Below are 18,789 nucleotides of genomic sequence, written 5' to 3' on the forward strand. Positions count from 1 at the left end.
TGACTGGTATGCTTATGACATGTTTAAATGGTTAGTTATACATTTTGATTGACACATAGGTATGACTATTGTTTGTTTTTGCTAGTCTGTTTTGTGGTAAGAGCAGAGCAGTACTCATCCTAGGATTATAATCATGTCCTTGATTTGTTACACTTAAATTTGGTAGTTAAATGAGTGTGTAACCAACACTTTCTAGAATATATAAATTAATGAGAAAAGGCTTGCAATGAGTTCTGCTATCTTTTCTTGCCATTAATCTATTTAAGCCTACTTTCTTCTGAATTAAAGGAATTTTTTTTTTTTTTTTTTTTTTTGCTGTTTACCCAGAATATTAATCTGTATCACAAAATAGATTGAAAACAGACAATGTATGCTTTCCTTGCATATCCACAGGTGACACGTGACATGAGTCTCGTCAGCCAGTATAGTATTCTTAATAACCTAACTGTTAGTTGTTCTGCATGGGTGCTCCATATCAGTTTGTTGTCAAGATAAAAGCCTAATAATTTTACATTTTGTTTTTCTATTATGGCAGACTTTGATAGACTGAACCATATATTCTGTGTCTTATTTACATTTAACAGTAAACTATTTGCACTGAAGCAGTATGATGCACTTTCCTTCACCAAATTAATTATTCAGATACATAGTTTACAAACAGAAAAGTAGTATCACCTGTGTGCATATATGTCATTACATTTGTATTATCTGGTAAGTCATCTGTCTGTGCCAGATATAGAAGAGGTTCTGTGACATTCCATGTTAAACTTCCAAGTGTGTTTGATAACTGACTGTCTGAACTCACCACCTGCTTTGTTTTACTGAGATATGATTTCATTAGTTTTAGACTATTGCCACAAATTCTACAGTACTCTAGTTTGGAGAGGAGAACATGGTGATCAACACAATCAGAGGCCTTACTCAGATCACAGAGCTGTGTATGAGTATGCTCCTCAAAGGATGATAAAATGTCTCTAAATACACTCCTGGAAATGGAAAAAAGAACACATTGACACCGGTGTGTCAGACCCACCATACTTGCTCCGGACACTGCGAGAGGGCTGTACAAGCAATGATCACACGCACGGCACAGCGGACACACCAGGAACCGCGGTGTTGGCCGTCGAATGGCGCTAGCTGCGCAGCATTTGTGCACCGCCGCCGTCAGTGTCAGCCAGTTTGCCGTGGCATACGGAGCTCCATCGCAGTCTTTAACACTGATAGCATGCCGCGACAGCGTGGACGTGAACCGTATGTGCAGTTGACGGACTTTGAGCGAGGGCGTATCCACTTCCCAGCAAATTAGGGACACTGTTGCTCCTGGGGTATCGGCGAGGACCATTCGCAACCGTCTCCATGAAGCTGGGCTACGGTCCCGCACACCGTTAGGCCGTCTTCCGCTCACGCCCCAACATCGTGCAGCCCGCATCCAGTGGTGTCGCGACAGGCGTGAATGGAGGGACGAATGGAGACGTGTCGTCTTCAGCGATGAGAGTCGCTTCTGCCTTGGTGCCAATGATGGTCGTATGCGTGTTTGGCGCCGTGCAGGTGAGCGCCACAATCAGCACTGCATACGACCGAGGCACACAGGGCCAACACCCGGCATCATGGTGTGGGGAGCGATCTCCTACACTGGCCGTACAACACTGGTGATCGTCGAGGGGACACTGAATAGTGCACGGTACATCCAAACCGTCATCGAACCCATCGTTCTACCATTCCTAGACCGGCAAGGGAACTTGCTGTTCCAACAGGACAATGCACGTCCGCATGTATCCCGTGCCACCCAACGTGCTCTAGAAGGTGTAAGTCAACTACCCTGGCCAGCAAGATCTCCGGATCTGTCCCCCATTGAGCATGTTTGGGACTGGATGAAGCGTCGTCTCACGCGGTCTGCACGTCCAGCACGAACGCTGGTCCAACTGAGGCGCCAGGTGGAAATGGCATGGCAAGCCGTTCCACAGGACTACATCCAGCATCTCTACGATCGTCTCCATGGGAGAATAGCAGCCTGCATTGCTGCGAAAGGTGGATATACACTGTACTAGTGCCGACATTGTGCATGCTCTGTTGCCTGTGTCTACGTGCCTGTGGTTCTGTCAGTGTGATCATGTGATGTATCTGACCCCAGGAATGTGTCAATAAAGTTTCCCCTTCCTGGGACAATGAATTGACGGTGTTCTTATTTCAATTTCCAGGAGTGTAATAGTTCTACAGCTTGTGCACATGATCATTCGTGTCTGTAACCAAACTGTGACATACTTAATGTCTTGTTCAGTTCTAGGCATGCATACATTTGTCTATACATGGTGCTCTGAAATACTATGGCTAGTACTGGGGTTAGTGAAATTGACCTGTAGTTCGCAGGTTTAGATTTGCTTCCCTTCTTAAAAACTGGAGTCACCTTAGATAATTTGAGCAAAGCATCTGTAAGTAAGAAGTTTGTAGAATATGTTAATGGAGCTACAATGTAATATATTATTTATTTAAGTCGGTTGTTTGACATATTACAAATATCTGACCTAAATGAATTTATCAAGTCTTTGACTGTTTCAAGAACATCCCCTTGGTTTACCTTCTTGAAGCTGCTTAATGAAGGCTCAGCCTGATAATGATTTAAGTTTGTGTTCTTAATGTAATCCATATATGTTTCGTTTGATTTTTTATTAACTTTTTGATTTCCTCTGCACAACTTACAAAGAATGTATCTGCTGGTACTGGAACCGTGTTATCAGAGTTTCTGACTACACCTGTAATGTTATTAATTACTTACCAGGCTGCTTTGCATTGGTTTTTACTGTTTTTTAAAAATAGTGTTGGATCTTTGTATAGCAAAACAATTACACTTTCTTGTACAGTTGCTTGATAATTTTTTGCAAATACTTAATTTCATCAGAAAAATTGACTTGGCTTAGATCTTTTTAACAGCAGTAGTTTAGATTATCACATTCTTGGGTGTACCATGGGTTCCCTTTTCTAGTTAAATGTTTTTCTCTTTGGAACAAGATCATTATTTAAGACACTAGACTAGTGGATTTTGAATTAAGCTAACAGAAATTGTGCTGCCTTAGGATATTCAGTAACTTTTGTTTACACTAGTTTTGTTACAACTTACATCAAAATTTGAATTTATGCCTACCCCATTATTGTTGCACATCCTTTCCTCTTTGTTACATAGTAGAATACTGATTATGATTCTAATTTTTGTGTTGATTCTTTTGTTTACATTGTTGTTGTTTTCACTGCTGTTGCTTCTGTTGGTGGTGGTGGTGATGGTGTTGGTGCTGAAGCTGCTTCTAGTGTCGTTGCTGCTGTTAGATTTTAGTTCTGATACTGGTACTGCTTTCAGTGCTTCAGAAATTTGTTGGACCCTAATGATTCCTTCCAGTAATTTTTGTGTCACAAGTTGATTACCTAAGTTGTTCAGATGGAGCCCATGTGAAGTGTCAAATCTTTGACCCACTTCATAAATATCAAATGGTTCAAATGGCTCTGAGCACTATTGGACTTAACAGCTGTGGTCATTAGTCCCCTAGAACTTAGAACTACTTAAACCTAACTAACCTAAGGACATCACACACACCCATGCCCGAGGCAGGATTCGAACCTGCGACCGTAGCAGTTGCGCGGTTCCAGACTGAGCACCTAGAACCGCGAGACCACAGCGGCCGGCATAAATATCAAGAACGCAAACATTTCTGAATTGTTTGCATATATTTGAAAAACGTTTCTTGGCAGCAGTAATCTCTTCATTTACGTAAGACCAAGGCAGTAAATCGTGGTGGTACGGTACAATTACAAAGATCACATTTGTGTGAGATATGAGCAAGGTGCTTGTCTAATTCCCAGCAAGCTACCAAGGTTTCATTCTTGTATACATCGTTAGAACCGCCAAACAGTGCTACAAAGTCGTTTGAAGTTAACTTGATAATTTCTTCAGTGTGAACATTCTTGCATAACTGGCGGACCTTACACCCAACAGTTCTTAATTATCTCTGATAGGCAGGCACCAGGCTTAACAAAACTTGTTGATTTCGCAACTGATGTTTCGTTAACAAGCGAGGCGACTCCCCGGCCACGGTTATCTGCAAGAATGTAAAGTTTTTCCAAGTGATATTGATTGCTCATTGTTCTTTCTCAGTCTATTCTTGCAGGACTTCACAGGAGTTTTCTTGCACAAACTTTACTTCGTTATACTCGCTACTTTTAATATTTGCACATCTTGCATACTCTTTTTAAGAGTTGCTTTCCTCCACTTTTTGTACTTCAAATCGCCACATTTCCATTTGATACCAAAGTACTCGTAATTCTTCATTGAGGGATCCACTTGCCCACAACTAAAACGAAATATTCTGTTGCGCTGCTCACACCTTATTCCAGATTTCACAGTTTTATAATATTTTTTACAAAGATCAGCTTCCAAAGCTATATTTTTAAGTGATGGACTATCCACTTTCTTACTTTGTTTGTTGCATGTACCATTCTGTCTCACTTTCCTTTCTTCTTTTACTTATATGAAAGTCTGCTTGAAGCTTATGTTTTAAGTTAATGAGCACGTTTATTAACATCGCGCCGAACTCACAAATGCAATCTGTATTTGTTAGTTTTTGGCCTAAGTCATAGTCACATGTCGCACATACCCAGAATTTTTGCTTTGGGTCAACACTCATGCACCTACTATGGCATGTTACCTTGCATTTAAATCACATAACAATCTTCTTCGCACATTTTTTTTTTACAAGAGTGAAAGTTTTCTTGTGTTTCTCACGATTGTTAATAGTCAGATGTACTGGCCTAGCTCCCAAGGTAACAGTCTTTATATTTTGACTTGCATTTTTCCATCACTTTTGATGTAATATAACATGTAATACATGTATTGTCGCTGTAGGTGACAAGCTTTTTGCAGCAACGACACTTTTTCTCGTCACTTTCGTCGTTTTTACTGAGCTTCCGAAATCGCAATTTACAAACGACGCCATCTTGAAAACAGTGTGAATGTATAACTAGCTTTCCCAGTCGAGCAACTCTTCTAGAATCCCAACTGTGATATGTTAAGTACATTGTTTCCACTTTAGTGTGAGACTACTCTTGAGTATACTACTTTTTCGGCTGTTTTGGAAAAAAGATGTGCGTAAGGAAATTAGACGATAATTGTTTTGGAAAAAGATGGCAGTAAGGAAAGTAGACGACAATTGTTGATGTCTGCCTTGTCACATTTCTTATGAAGTAGTTAAATAATCACATATTTTAGAGCCAGTTGTACAATCTCCGGTAAGTGGTTGGTTAAGCTCTATTCCCGAAATAGCGCGAGAAACGCTTTGTACGATCCCGGAATAACACCTAACCGTAGAATAAACTGGAGATGACTTAACTGGCGATTTTTAACCGTTTATGGAGCTTAACTGTGGAATAACGTTTCAAGATAGCAGGGATAGTGACAGATGCAGTCGACAATGGCGAGATTTTGGCTGAACTGTTCAGTCTTATACGTGAGAAACTGGAGCATATGACGGACAAGTGAGACTATTTCCGTCTTTTCTTAAGTAATACTGTTTATTTGTAGTAATACGCATTCGGTTTCAGTACCTCGTAAATTCCAACGTGTTATTTATGTAAATCAGGCACATTAAACTGACGATTCATACAAAAACAGCCTTCTTCATCTGGCATGTGTTACAACTGCTTCAGGAGCAAAAAGGACTGTTTCGTTTTATTTAACAGACAGTGGTATAATATACTTAACCAAATCGAAGAACCACACCAATTATATGTACAATTTGCATTAACAGATTTTCCTGTTTTTGATGAAACATCGATTTTTCGTGTTGCAAAACGTTTTGACGAAATAGTAGTGTCCCAATTTCATCAATTGCAGAAAATGCTTTTCCACTCTGTTTTCTATTGGGAATGTCCTTTTTTGTAAACATCACAGTAGTGTCAAAACATATTTCCACTTTCTATTGAATATATTAGGATTACAGGTCCATTAATGAGCAAGAAGATTGTCTCCCACCTACCATTACTTACTGAAGCCAGTGAAGTATTTTTTCCTACTCAGGCTAAATTTAACACAGTGAGATTAAAAGAACAGTAAGATTTTCTTTTTAAAGTAATGCTTCCCCAGCTACAGACTGTAGCTGTTGTTTCTCTGTTACCAGTATTATCCACATAATCTCACCCATATTTATCATAAAATAATAGCTGTTTTTGTATGCTGTAATAACAGATCAGGAATCTAGTTATACACATAGTTGTAGCCTGTGGAAGGAGACCCTGGAATGCCACGTTTTTAAATTTCTTTGAATATCAAGTTTTTTCAGTGTTCTCCTTTATGTCAAACTGCAGCTAGTTGAACATAACATTAAAATATATTGCACTCGTGTGAAGTACCACTTTCCTGAAATTGATGGCTTATTATGTTGGTTTAATGTAACAAAAAGTTTGATAGCACAGTAATGTTTCTTGTTCACTCAGACAAATCTATAGCAAAAAATATTGTTCATTTTTATAACCCATGGGACAGTAACTTTCCATCTTTTAGTGAATCCTTCAGAGTAACAAAATAGTCCATCACGCAGCATTATTCCCTTAAACATGCAAATTATTTGTGTTTACTCAAGCTAAGTTTAACACAGTGAAATTAATAGGAAGGAGTTTTTTTTAAAAAAGAAAGCTATAGCAGATAGCTGTTGTATTTCTCAGTTATTATGTTATCCCCATAACCACATACATATTTATCTCTCTGTGACAAGAACATAGGTAGGCTACTTTTCATTCAGTTAACAGGGATCTTTAGTCATTGGATCTACATAATCATGACAGTGGAAGGAGTGGCTACACATTACTTTTTTAAACTTATCTTGAATTGTTTCATGTCATTCTCTCGATCCTTTCAGAAATGGCTCTGTTCTACCAATGAACCAGATACTACAGACTTTCAAATATTTTGCCTCTGGTGATTTCTGCCTGTCCGTTGGAGACTTTATTGGTATTCGCAAAGGGGACAGGAAGCATGATTATTAAAAGGATGTATATGACACTGGACAACATTCACAAGAGACATTTTTTACTTATTTCAGTTCTCTGCTGTAATTAAAAGAAAAGAAAAGAAACAAAAGTGGATGGCCTCGGGCATGGGTGTGTGTGTTTGTCCTTAGGATAATTTAGGTTAAGTTGTGTGTAAGCTTAGGGACTGATGACCTTAGCAGTTAAGTCTCATAAGATTTCACACACATTTGAACATTTTTTGAAAAGTACATGGATTAATATATTTTTATTCTTAAATCATTTGTATTAATTTCTATTTTCTTGTCTAATTTCTGAGCTTTATGATCCTTTTTAACCACTACAGTTATTTCTCCCTTCTCTGGTTTTTGCAAGGTATTTTTGAAGCAGTACCATCAGTAACTCTGCTAATTCTTTAACATTTTTTATTCTGAAAGCAAAACTGACAGTTCTAAGCTCAAATGACAAGAAAAGAAGGAAGAACATAGCGAAGATGCCAGGCCTCTGGTTACTTCCCCTTCCCCTCCCAGATTACATACAAGCGCTAGAGGTGATTGCACAACCCAGAATTATGTATGAAACAGTTTCGCAACCATTTATTGTGAGATACTATAACAGTAGCTTCCAGTTTTGTAGTAACTACATTTCCACTCCAAGACTATAAAAAACATAATGGAGGCTTATTGTAAACCTTGGCATCTTATTCTTCACATATACCCTGACTATAATTAATAATTATCACATCACAGAAACATGATTTATATATACCCAGGAACTGCTAAAGTAAATACACAAATAGTGTTCAGTAATTTAGCAGAGGTATTTTCTGTATAACCCACTACTTATTAAGAGGGACAAGTTTTCAGAATTCTACTTGAAATTCCATCAATTGTACATGAGCTTTTGCTTTTTGTAATTGTTTTAATTTCAGTGAAGGATGTTGGTGCTACTTCTAGTTGCTTATAATTTTGTGAAATCACATATTTAATACATTCTCTTACTTCTTCAACTGAACCATTCAATCCTATATTTGCTGTTATGTTAAGAAAGTAATTGTCAAATGTACTTGCAACTTGTGAATTGTTATTTAGTATAATTGTTATGGAATTTTGTACACTCACTGGCAGTCCTTTTTTTCATTTGACAGTGTCTCATATTGTTTTAATATTACTATCAGCATTATTTATGTCTGTCAGGATATGTATACTTCTGCACACTGACTTTCCTTAAAATACTACAGTATTTTTTCTAGAATGCAAGTAGGCCCTAATGTCAGATCTTGACTTCTCTGGCGTTTGTATAAATTTCCCTCTTCCTCTTATATGAGACTTTAATTTTCTTTGTTATCCATGGCTTACGTGTTCTTATTTTGTTTATTGTTTTGTTTTTAGGAGAGCAATTTTCAAATATAGGCACAAATGTAGTATGGAATAAACTGAATTTGATGTTACCATCTCTTTCTACATATATCTCTGTCCATACTACCCCTTTTAACTTACTCTGGAAACACTGTATCCTACTGTCATTAATAAGCCTTAGTGCTTTGTATTAACCTGCATCAGGGTTGCAAGGAGGAATGCTGTTTGTATCTATTAATTTGTGTCATGATCAGATTGGGTATACATTAATTGTCTCAGCTTGGACACTGTTTACAAAAATATTATGAATAGTGTCTTTCTATTTTGCTGCACATGAGTCTGAAAACTGGCTACCAAAATAAGAGTGAAACACACAAATAATAATTTTAGTTCATTTTTCCTGTCCGCATCTTGTAAGAAATTTTCACAAACTACTAACTATTTCCTCTTTTAAACAGTTAGCTCACTAATAGACATAGATTTATCATAAATAGCCGAAAGTTTTCTAGAGGTGATCTGCAAACTGTTACAATTATCAGAGAAGTTTTCTGGAGTGACTACTCACAACAACATGCTTCTAGGTCCTGTGCAACACAAAAATATTTGTTTCAATATTTTTGAGTTTGTGTCAAACTTTAATATATGTTGCATCTCCTCCTCTTCCTATATTAGCTCTACACAGAAACAAAGCCAGTCTATAATACATGATATTTAAAATTTCCATTTCTGTGATTACACGGTCTTCAGAGAGGCATAGATCATCTATCACTTCTCAGTTTTCCACATCTTCTCAAGTATAATAAGCTCATCTATCCAATGTTCTGATGAAACAAATTAGTATTATTTTTCGGAGCCTGTTACACGTATTATGGTCTGGGCTGCTCTAATTTCTGTCAATGCTCTCTGCCTGTAACCCTACTCTAACGAAAAACTTGTGTCCCTCTGATTCCAGTAAAGGAATTTTATCTTGTCGGCTTCGGCTGTGGTAGTGGATGTAAGTATCCACTGTTTCATTGTCTTTATCTTAATTTCTTTTTATTGGAGAAAAATGAGCTGTTCAGGTATTCAAAAAAAATCATTAGAGTCTGAGATACTAATTGAACTTCTAAGGTATTATCAATCACCACTTTTCTTGGCAGTAGACAACATTTTCGATAACTATCGAATCGATCGATATGTGTCTCAGTGTTACGTGTCGTGTATCATTGCATTGGTTTAGTAACATCTGAGATATGTTGATTGTGTAGTTGCCGGTGTGTGTTTATGTGTAAGCTATGTGAGACTAAAGTGACAGGTGTTCGGCAGGTATTGTTGCAGAAGACGGAGAAAAGATATGGGTGCAGTCAATGGCGGCGATGAAAGATATTTCGAAGGTTGCGGGCGTGAAGGTCCTGTAAGATGTATTTTCTTCAGTGAATTTCATCCTACTGCTGGGCCAAAAATAACATGTCAGGTTTGTTGATTAGTTGTATGATTCAGCATGCGTTTGTTACTTTATAATGCAAGGTGATTATGGTACTGTAAGATTTATTGTGTCATTTGTTTGACAAAATCGAATCTGACAACCGACACCACTTACGAAATACAGTGGTAAATTGTTGTAGATAAAAACATCAGATGTCAATCATAATTGCAAGCCTCATTACCGCTGGATGTAATTGTAATTTGTTGGTGATAAAACTTTCTTATATTCATGGCCGATAAACAGCCCTGTATGCGGTGCTCATGTTACAACCAGTTTATTTTCTTGGTTTTCCTGTGTAGCTTAAGGGCAGTCCTATGCAAGATGATCATCTGCTCAAGCTAAAGCATTTGGTCCATTGGAAAAACATTTCGTATGAAAATCATTCTCAACCAGGGAACATCGTTGGTATGAAGATCGCTAAATATTAGTAATGGAAAACTTTTGTGTGCATCATCGTGAAAACGATTTTAATTTTTTCCATCAAATTAACATCGCCGTGATAACTCATACAGAACAACGGGAGCTTTTATTTTGTGTTCAGTGACATGTTTAAAAATACCATTATACTGACTTGAAGAAGCTAAGACACTAGTGAACTGAACTGCAAAATATTTGTTCTTGTGCTGTCTGTTGTTAACTTGTCAGTAAAGAAAGTAGTGTTTATGTGTTTAATGACTAAGGGTTTTGCCCTAATTGCAAGTTTCCAGGGAACTATTAAATGCGGGTTTTACATCCGTATTTTAATCAATTGTGGATCAGAAAAATGTGGTTGTCACACAGTTCCCTTTTACTATGATTAGTCAGGTGTCAATGTAGTATGGGACGCCTATTTACTAGTTCATTAAGGCCTAAGCCATACACTTTCAAAGTATTAGCCACGTGTGATTATGATTTTGTTCCGAGAGTGGTTGTGTAAATGGTAATTAGGCTGTGTATGGTTTTAAGTTCATTTGCTATCAGTGGTGATATAAATGCAATTGTGTTGATGATTAACTGTGTGATATGTACCATTCCTGGATTATGTATCACCAGTTGTTCTCAAATTATGAGCATGAAGTAATGCGTACACATATAGAAGTAGTGAGTAGTCTCATTGTCTTTATTGTGTAGAAATGCAAATTTGATGTTTCACGTGGTTCTGTATGCTTGTGCTTGGAAAATAGTACTTTAGTTGATGACAATGAAACTTTGTTGCTGTTCTATTGAATACATGTTTCAAACAAGCAAATGCTTTTACCATATATGCGTGTCCAATTCTGTATGGAGTAGTCAGTGAATACTCTAAATCTGTAGCTTTCTAATCATGTGGTCTTAGTGCTTGTTAGGGCTGTGGAGAGAGGCTCCTAACTAATTGTAACTTGCAGAATTAGAGTGGTGGTTACTTTTTTATAAGAAACTAGAACTGCTCAGTTAATCCAGAGAACAAAAATAAAAGATATTATGCATAATTTCTTTGATGGACGCCTTTATCATCCAGTCCTTATTTGACATTGACTTGCCTATTATTTAAGCTTGTATCAAACTATTAAAGGTGGCAGATTAATCTGTGGAAACCAGTAAAGTGAAAAAAATGTGCAGCTGAGAACTGAACAGCTATGAACATAATCATAAATCCAGAAAAGGTGTATGACATAGCAAACAAATGTGTGGGGAATATTTTGGTGCATTTATGTACTTAAAGCTTATTATGCATCCAGACATGTGAAGGATCCAAAGGACTAGCACATATAACTTTCATCCTAATTGGAATAGTTTCAACCAGATCTCTTAATATTTTTCATTGTGATCAGTGTGTTTTTTTCCTTGTTTATTTCTTCCTATGCTTATGGGATATAAATATAAATCTATTATGAAAAACCATTGTCATTCTCAAGAATTTTGGAACACTGGCCTTCAGTTCATTACAAGGACTCGAGAATGGTCCAGATTTTACAAAGGAAGTAGCCGGCACATTGCTCATCCTCAAGCACCAATAGTCTTATCTGGGTTTCATATTTTGTCAGACTGATTGAAGAAATTGTGCCAGTGGCCTTGCGATAATGGTGCCACAGGTTCCTGTTAGGTCACCGAAGCTAAGAGCTGTCAGACTTGGCTAACACTTGGATGGGTGACCGTCTGGGTCTGCCTAGAGCAGTTGGCAAGTGGGATGCACTCACCCATTGTGAGGCCAATTGAGGAGCTACTTGACTGAGAAGTAGCACATCTGGTGACAAAAACTGATAATGGTCAGAAGAGTGGTGTGCTAACTACATACCCCTCCATACCTGCATCCAGTGGTGCCTATCGATGGAGGACAACACTGCAGTCTGTCGTTACCATTGGGCCTTGTGAGGCTGTTCAGACAGAGTTTAGAGACTGAAGAAATGATGAAGTCCACAGAAAAGCCATGTAATTTGTGATAAAGAGTCATGCCACTTGAGATTAGGTTGTTTTGGACTGTTGGATACTATTCAAGAAAGATGTTGTAGCATGTTAAGGTGTGCTGCTGGAGATACAAGAACAGTCTTTACAGAAAATCCTACAAACTTGCTGCTTCCTGGTGTAGATGTTGTGGAAACCGCTCACTGGTATGGAAGAGAGTACGGCAGTTGTTCCTTTGTGGATCATCCGTGAGTAGAATGGTAAATTGGGGACCAAAGGCTAATGTAAACTACAGCAGACAAATAACTACTTTTACAATTACACTATTTAATAGCTATCAAATATTAGTATTACCAGAATTGCAAAGTCTGAGTTAATACATATCAATAATACAAATATTTGGCTAAACTAATTTAGGAGCACTCTATCTAATGGGCATGTAAAATTCTACTTTAAAAATCATTTTATTTGCAACAGGAAATGAACCAACACTTTCTGTTGACACGGGTTGTCACATGAAAAGCGCTATTTGATTGAGGTGACTCCAACAATGCAAAAACAAAATTGCAGATATCTGCTGAAACACCAAAGAAGATGCATCTGACAAGTCTTAAGAGAGACATCCTGTTATGTAGTTATAGATGTGCCATGGATTACAGTTTTAAAATGTTTTCCAAGTTTATGTGATCAGCAGCCACACACCTAACAAATATTGATGAAGTTTGAGCTCTGTAATATGTTATTTCCAATGAAAGTTCTTATCAACATGCAGAAACAATACTTTTTAACATATTTTCTTTCTGCCATGCTGTGTTGTTGTTGTAATATCCAGCCCCAAACAGCATAATTTTTTAAGTTGACTAATGTGCAGCACACTGATTTAGGGGAAAATTTCATACACCATTCCTTCTATTGGTACATCCCAACTGGCACTGATCATGATGCTAGCATCCTCAGAAAATAAAATTATTTGTTTTTCGGCATAAGGTGGGTGGTCATTTATACACAGCAAAAGAGAAGTTAGTAAAATAGTGAGCAATTGGTAGCCTACTGTATTTCTTTGTTATCATTCAGAAGGTGATATACCATGAAAACCACCTGAACAGTGGAATATGACTGTGCTTCCTGTCACTTATACATCAGATGCACTAGTTCCTCATTATACCTCAAAATTTATAAATTTTAGTTTTGTCCAAACAATGACTGCCTACAACTGATCACATACTCAGTAACCTTCATGGGAAAGTGGAGAAGGGGAACATATGAAACTGGATGAAAATGTATATTTATTTATTAACCACAAAAATAACAAAATAGAAAGCACTGAAATTTTGAAACCATCACTAAGCAGCAAAGGTACTTCAATTTTATGGCGTTGATATCTTTCACAAACTGTCAGAATTACTAGAAGAAATGCATTGGCTCACAGAGAAGCAAACTTGGCAGATCATATTTGTAAAAGGATTGGCAGACAGTGTTGTGACATTTTTTACATTCATGGTTCTGACATCATTTTGTGACCAGCTTCTGTAGTGCAAGTCATGCATCTGTGTATTTTGGGATGTGGGAGAGGCAGTGATTCCTACCTGTCTTCAGTGAGAATAAATCTTTTCAGCTAGCTTTGCCCAGCCCTATTTCCTTCATGGTTCTAAACATTTACCAACATACAAAATATAAAATCTCATTAAAATGAAAGCAATATTTCCAACACCCGGAAAACATTTTTCTTGGCACTTGTATGGGTAAAATTTCTACTTCTTGGCACGTAATATATGTATTTATGTTCCACAGGATTCAATCCATATGAAGTGGTCCAGTGATGGTTGCTTGACCATTTTTAAATATTTTAATTTTTTGTGTGATTTCCCTATGTTTGAGAAGTTCAAAACAGTTTTTTAAAATAATTTATCTTGCACCTTTACTGGATGGCCGCCATTTTCGTTTGTAAGCGCGCGACGGTGTTTCAGTTTAGAGACGTTAGCAAAAATATGAATATCTCTGCACTGGGTTAAGTTACAACATTGCAATTGACATGATTGTTTTTAGAAAAGTGTCCTCTACAACATTGTCTATTACACAAAACAACCTTAATTCAAAAATAACCAGTCAAAATGACCTCCAAAGTTTAGTATCGTAATTTTCAAAAATCCACTTTTTAGGCCCAAAAATAACAAACAAGGAGTGATTTGTGAGAGTCTGTTTTTTTTCCTATAGTTAGATATCACACACTACTAGTCTCATATAGAGTAAGAACACTTACAAAGGTTTCCTTAATTTTTTATGAATTTTTGAAAATTTTCATTTTTTGTAAAGTTTGGGGTTAGTTATCTCAGGTGGGACTGAATATAAAAATATGATTTTTGCACAGTTTGTACACCTATATGATAGCAATGTATTGTAAAAATTTCAACATTGATATCTGACTGTGAACAAAGATATGAATTTTTGAAAATGAGGAGATAATTCACATTACTCTAAAACTGATCTTACTGCTGTTGCCTATTTAAATGGTTTATTGTTTCATTGTAGTAAAGTTTAATTGTGACATATATTTAGTTAACACTATCACCAAATATTCATTTAGTTTATTTATTTTTAATAATACAATATTAAACAATAGGAGTTTTCACTTTAGTTCTATGGTAATAAAAATTCCCATTTACGTTTAGGTTTATTGTCAATAAAGAAGTACATTATTGTTGGGTGTGGCATTGCAGAAGTACATTATTGCTGGTTGTAGCATTGTTGTAGTCAGTCTGTTGTGAAACCTCTGTTAGAGTGGATTTACATACTTCATCAAGAGTGTAGAATGTGTTATGTGCTTTGTTCTGTGTGTAATTTGTAATTAATTTTGAGAGATTAACTGGAATGCAATAACATGGATGAACAGTGCTCTGTTGGACAGATAGCAAGTGACGTATGTCACAAAACAGTTTACGGTTCACTTTCAAAAAACTTGAAAAATGTCAATGACTGTGATGAAGTTAGACAAACTTTGTTTAAATTTCGAGTAAGTTCTTCCGTAACATCAGTATGTGAGTATCAGAAGAAGAAATATACTCTGAAATATGACCACCTTTTTGGCAGAAAGTGCTGTCATCCACTTAAAGTTCATAAAAAGCCTATTACTAAAGGTTTGAGGGAAATAAGATTTGAACATTTGTCCTTGTTATGTGAGAGTGAAACAGCTTCCTAAGTGAAACATAATGTGGTTCCTGGAAATTCCCTGTGTCCAAATTGTTACTAAAAAATATTTGTTGTGAAGCTGTTAGCATATTACATTTTGCTTTTTCTACCGTAAGTTAGACGTATCTCCTGCTTAAAAAATAATAAAATTAAGTAGCAGAAAAAGGAAAGCAGCTATTGAAAATAAAGTAAAACAAATTTCAGACAAAATTAGAAAAGACTTGGAATCGTGCTTTAATAATACAGATACCAACATTATTTCTAAAGAAGAAGAAATCCTACCACCAGCATCATCTGACACTGAATATTTGATTTTAGTAGAGAAATTAAAAATTAAATGTTCAGTGACATCTAAAGAGAAAAAAGTTAAAATTTTAAGTTTGCTCCCTGACCCATGGTCAAGAGAAAAAATACTTCATGAATTCAGTGTTTCTCATTGTTTGGTTAAACTAACCTGAAAATTAGTGAAAGAGCAAGGCATTCTTCCAGTTTTAGGAAAGAAGAAAGGGGTATGTACAAGTGAAGAAACAATTAAAAAGATCCAGCAGTTTTTTGAAGATGATGAAAAGAGTAGAATGTGCCCTGGTTGCAAAGAGTTGTTATAAAAGGAGTTAAATTATCAAAGCAAAAATGAATAGTGCTGTGAAATTTAAATGAACTTTATGTAGCTTTCAGAAATTCTCATCCTGAGTGCAAAATTGGAAGGTCAAAATTTTGTGACCTCTGCCCTAAGTGGTGTATTTTGGTTGGATCCTCAGGGACACACTCTGTATGTGTTTGTTTATATCATCAAAATGTCGAACTGATGATTGTGGGTGCAAAACTCAGTGATCTTAACTACGAAGAGTTACTACATTTAATGGTCTGTGACACTAACAGTTGTGACTGCATGATGAGTTTGTGTAATAAATGCCCTGGTAAGGAAACTGTTATTGAATTGTTTCACGAATATGATGCGGAAATGCCAGACAGTATTACCTTCAAACAGTGGGTCACAACTGACAGGGCAGAAATGATAACAGTGGTTAAATCTCAGGAAGAGTACTTGGAATCTTTAATTGATAACTTAACAAAAACCCAAAAGTCACCACTGTGTTTCTAAAACCCAAAGTAAGTGTTTGAATGACAAAAAAGCACAATTCATGAAACTGAATGCATAGCACTAGCTGATTTTGCAGAAAATTTTACATTTGTGATTCAGGATGCAATACAAGGGTACCACTGGGTCAATGACCAGGCAACAGTGCATCCATTCTCTACTTTAAAAGTGAGAAAGATGAAGTTTGCAGTTCTTCAATTTGCATTCTAAGCGACTACTTGGAGCGCAACACTTTGGCTGTACATGTGTTTCAAAAGTATGTAATGAAGTACAGAAAATAAAATTTTCCCAAGGTTGAGAAGCTGATACACCTTTTCAGATAGAAGTGGTAGTGAGCATAAGAACAAAAATAATTTTTCAAATCTGTGCAACCACAAAGTAGACTTTGGGTTGGAGGCTGAATGGCACTTTTTTGCATCCTACCGTGGTAAAAATGCATGTGATGGAGTAGGAGGTACAACAAAACGTGAAGTAAAGCCAGCCTACAAGGACCAACCACAGACCAAATTCTCACAGTACAGGGCATGTATGTCTTTTGCAAGGATAGTATTAAAGGCATTACCTATTTTCTGACCAAGAAAGAAGTGGTTCTACATATGAAAACAACACTTCAAACCAGATTTGAAAAATGTATAGCAATAAAAGGAACAAGGCATTTCCACAAATTCCTTGGCATTGCAGAAAACTTAGTCCGATGCTATGTATCATCAGAAACCGAAATTTATGAGGACTGTTGTGTCAGTAAAATTACATCTATGTCTTTAACGTTGAATGACATAGTGGCATGTGTTTATGATGGACAGTGGTGGCTTGCAGAGGTTGAAAGAATGAGTTTGGAAAACAATGATGTTTTTGTATGTTTGTACCACCCTGCTGGCCCAAGAACATCATTCAGGAAATCTACTTGTGACAAAGTTTGGATACCAATGAAAAATATTTTAAGGAAACTTTCAGTGCTTGACCTTACTACAGCAACTGGGTGCCCCCAGGGGCTCGGCATTCAGGTGCTGGGTACGGGCTTGGCGACCCCAGGGTTCCTGAGCTGGGGACTGGTAAGTGCCGCCAGTCCCCTGTCACCGTAAGCTCTGGGCATACTTCAGCGACCACTGTGCAGCGCGGCGGTGGAATTTTGTGTGTCTCAGTGAATGGGGATCTTGGTTTGACTGCCCGGATCGCGAGGATGGCATAAACCTCTATAAACAACCCCTCAGTCTCAAGGTGTGCTGCGCGCTGATGAGATGCATGGCTGTTGAAGTGGAACAGTCGTTAGCGGGCAACCTCTGGGGAACCTGCCGCACCTCAGTTGTATAAGGCTTACCTAGGCACGCGGGGCACTGTCTAGGTGGACTTCTAGTTCCCTAGCTGCTTGTGGGACCGAGATGGATCCTTCGAAATCCACTTTTCTTCCTCCCTGTGGAAAGGGTGGGCCGCTGGAAGGTTCTAACACCCAGTCTCTTAAGAGGGCTCGTGCAGTCAGTCCCCTTACTCCGGCACTTCTTTGACAAGTCCAGTCTTACGTAACAGAATGCATTCTGGTAATCTGAATGTGTTTCTCATTGTGAAACGGAAGGAGGGTAGTTTCGAGAAGGTTTCGCCCTTCTATTTACAAAAGGGTTTGGAGGGAATCTGTGGCTCCTTAAAATCGGTGAAGCGCTTACGTAATGGGACCTTACTAGTGGAAACTTCCACTTCCCAGCAAGCAACTAACATCCAATCGGCTAAATGCCCTGGAGAGTATGCCATAGACATTGAACTGCACAGCACCTTGAACTGCAGCAAAGGTGTTGTGACATGCTGGGATCTAGTTGACATTCCCAAGGAAGAACTGCGTGAGTGGGCTCCGGAAGGTATCGTTGATGTCCAACATATCATGAAGAGGGTTGATGGCAATCTTGTCAAATCCGACTCCTTTATTCTGACCTTCAATAGCACGAAACTTCCTGAACGTGTTAAAGCTGGCTTCCTTCGCCTTACTGTGCGGCCTTATTTCCCAACCCCAATGCGCTGTTTTAAATGCCAGCGTTTTGGGCATCCCACCTTAGGATGTAAAGGCGAAGCGACTTGTGGCAACTGTGGTAAGGCTGCTCATGAAGAAGTTGGTTGCTCGTCTCCAGCCAAATGTATCAACTGCTCTGGGAACCACCCTGTTTGGAGTAGGAACTGCCGAATAGTTTTAGAGGAACGCAAAGACCAGGAAATAAAAACAACCAAGCGTATCCCCTATGGTGAGGCCAAGAAGATCTATAAGTCGATGCAACCTCCCACATTTGCTACATCTTTTGCATCACTGGTTCAGAAGCCTACTCCAAAAGTCG

At 37.7% G+C, this 18,789-nt stretch overlaps 1 protein-coding gene across 3 annotated transcripts in view; it reads left to right on the plus strand.

Annotated features, from left to right (window-relative positions):
- Positions 1–9,600: 9,600 nt before the first annotated feature.
- The window catches only part of LOC126248668 (GATOR complex protein NPRL2), a 171,391-nt gene continuing 162,202 nt past the window's right edge, over positions 9,601–18,789 (plus strand). For 2 of the 3 annotated variants that reach the window (XM_049949891.1, XM_049949895.1), the window contains exon 1: positions 9,601–9,816. In XM_049949891.1, coding sequence (XP_049805848.1) covers positions 9,697–9,816 — 120 coding nt within the window. In that variant the 5' untranslated portion in view covers positions 9,601–9,696. The remainder of the gene's footprint in view (positions 9,817–18,789) is intronic. The other variant, XM_049949898.1, reaches the window with a different exon arrangement.

Source organism: Schistocerca nitens, chromosome 3 (assembly GCF_023898315.1).
Source record: "Schistocerca nitens isolate TAMUIC-IGC-003100 chromosome 3, iqSchNite1.1, whole genome shotgun sequence".
Lineage (NCBI taxonomy): Eukaryota > Metazoa > Arthropoda > Insecta > Orthoptera > Acrididae > Schistocerca > Schistocerca nitens.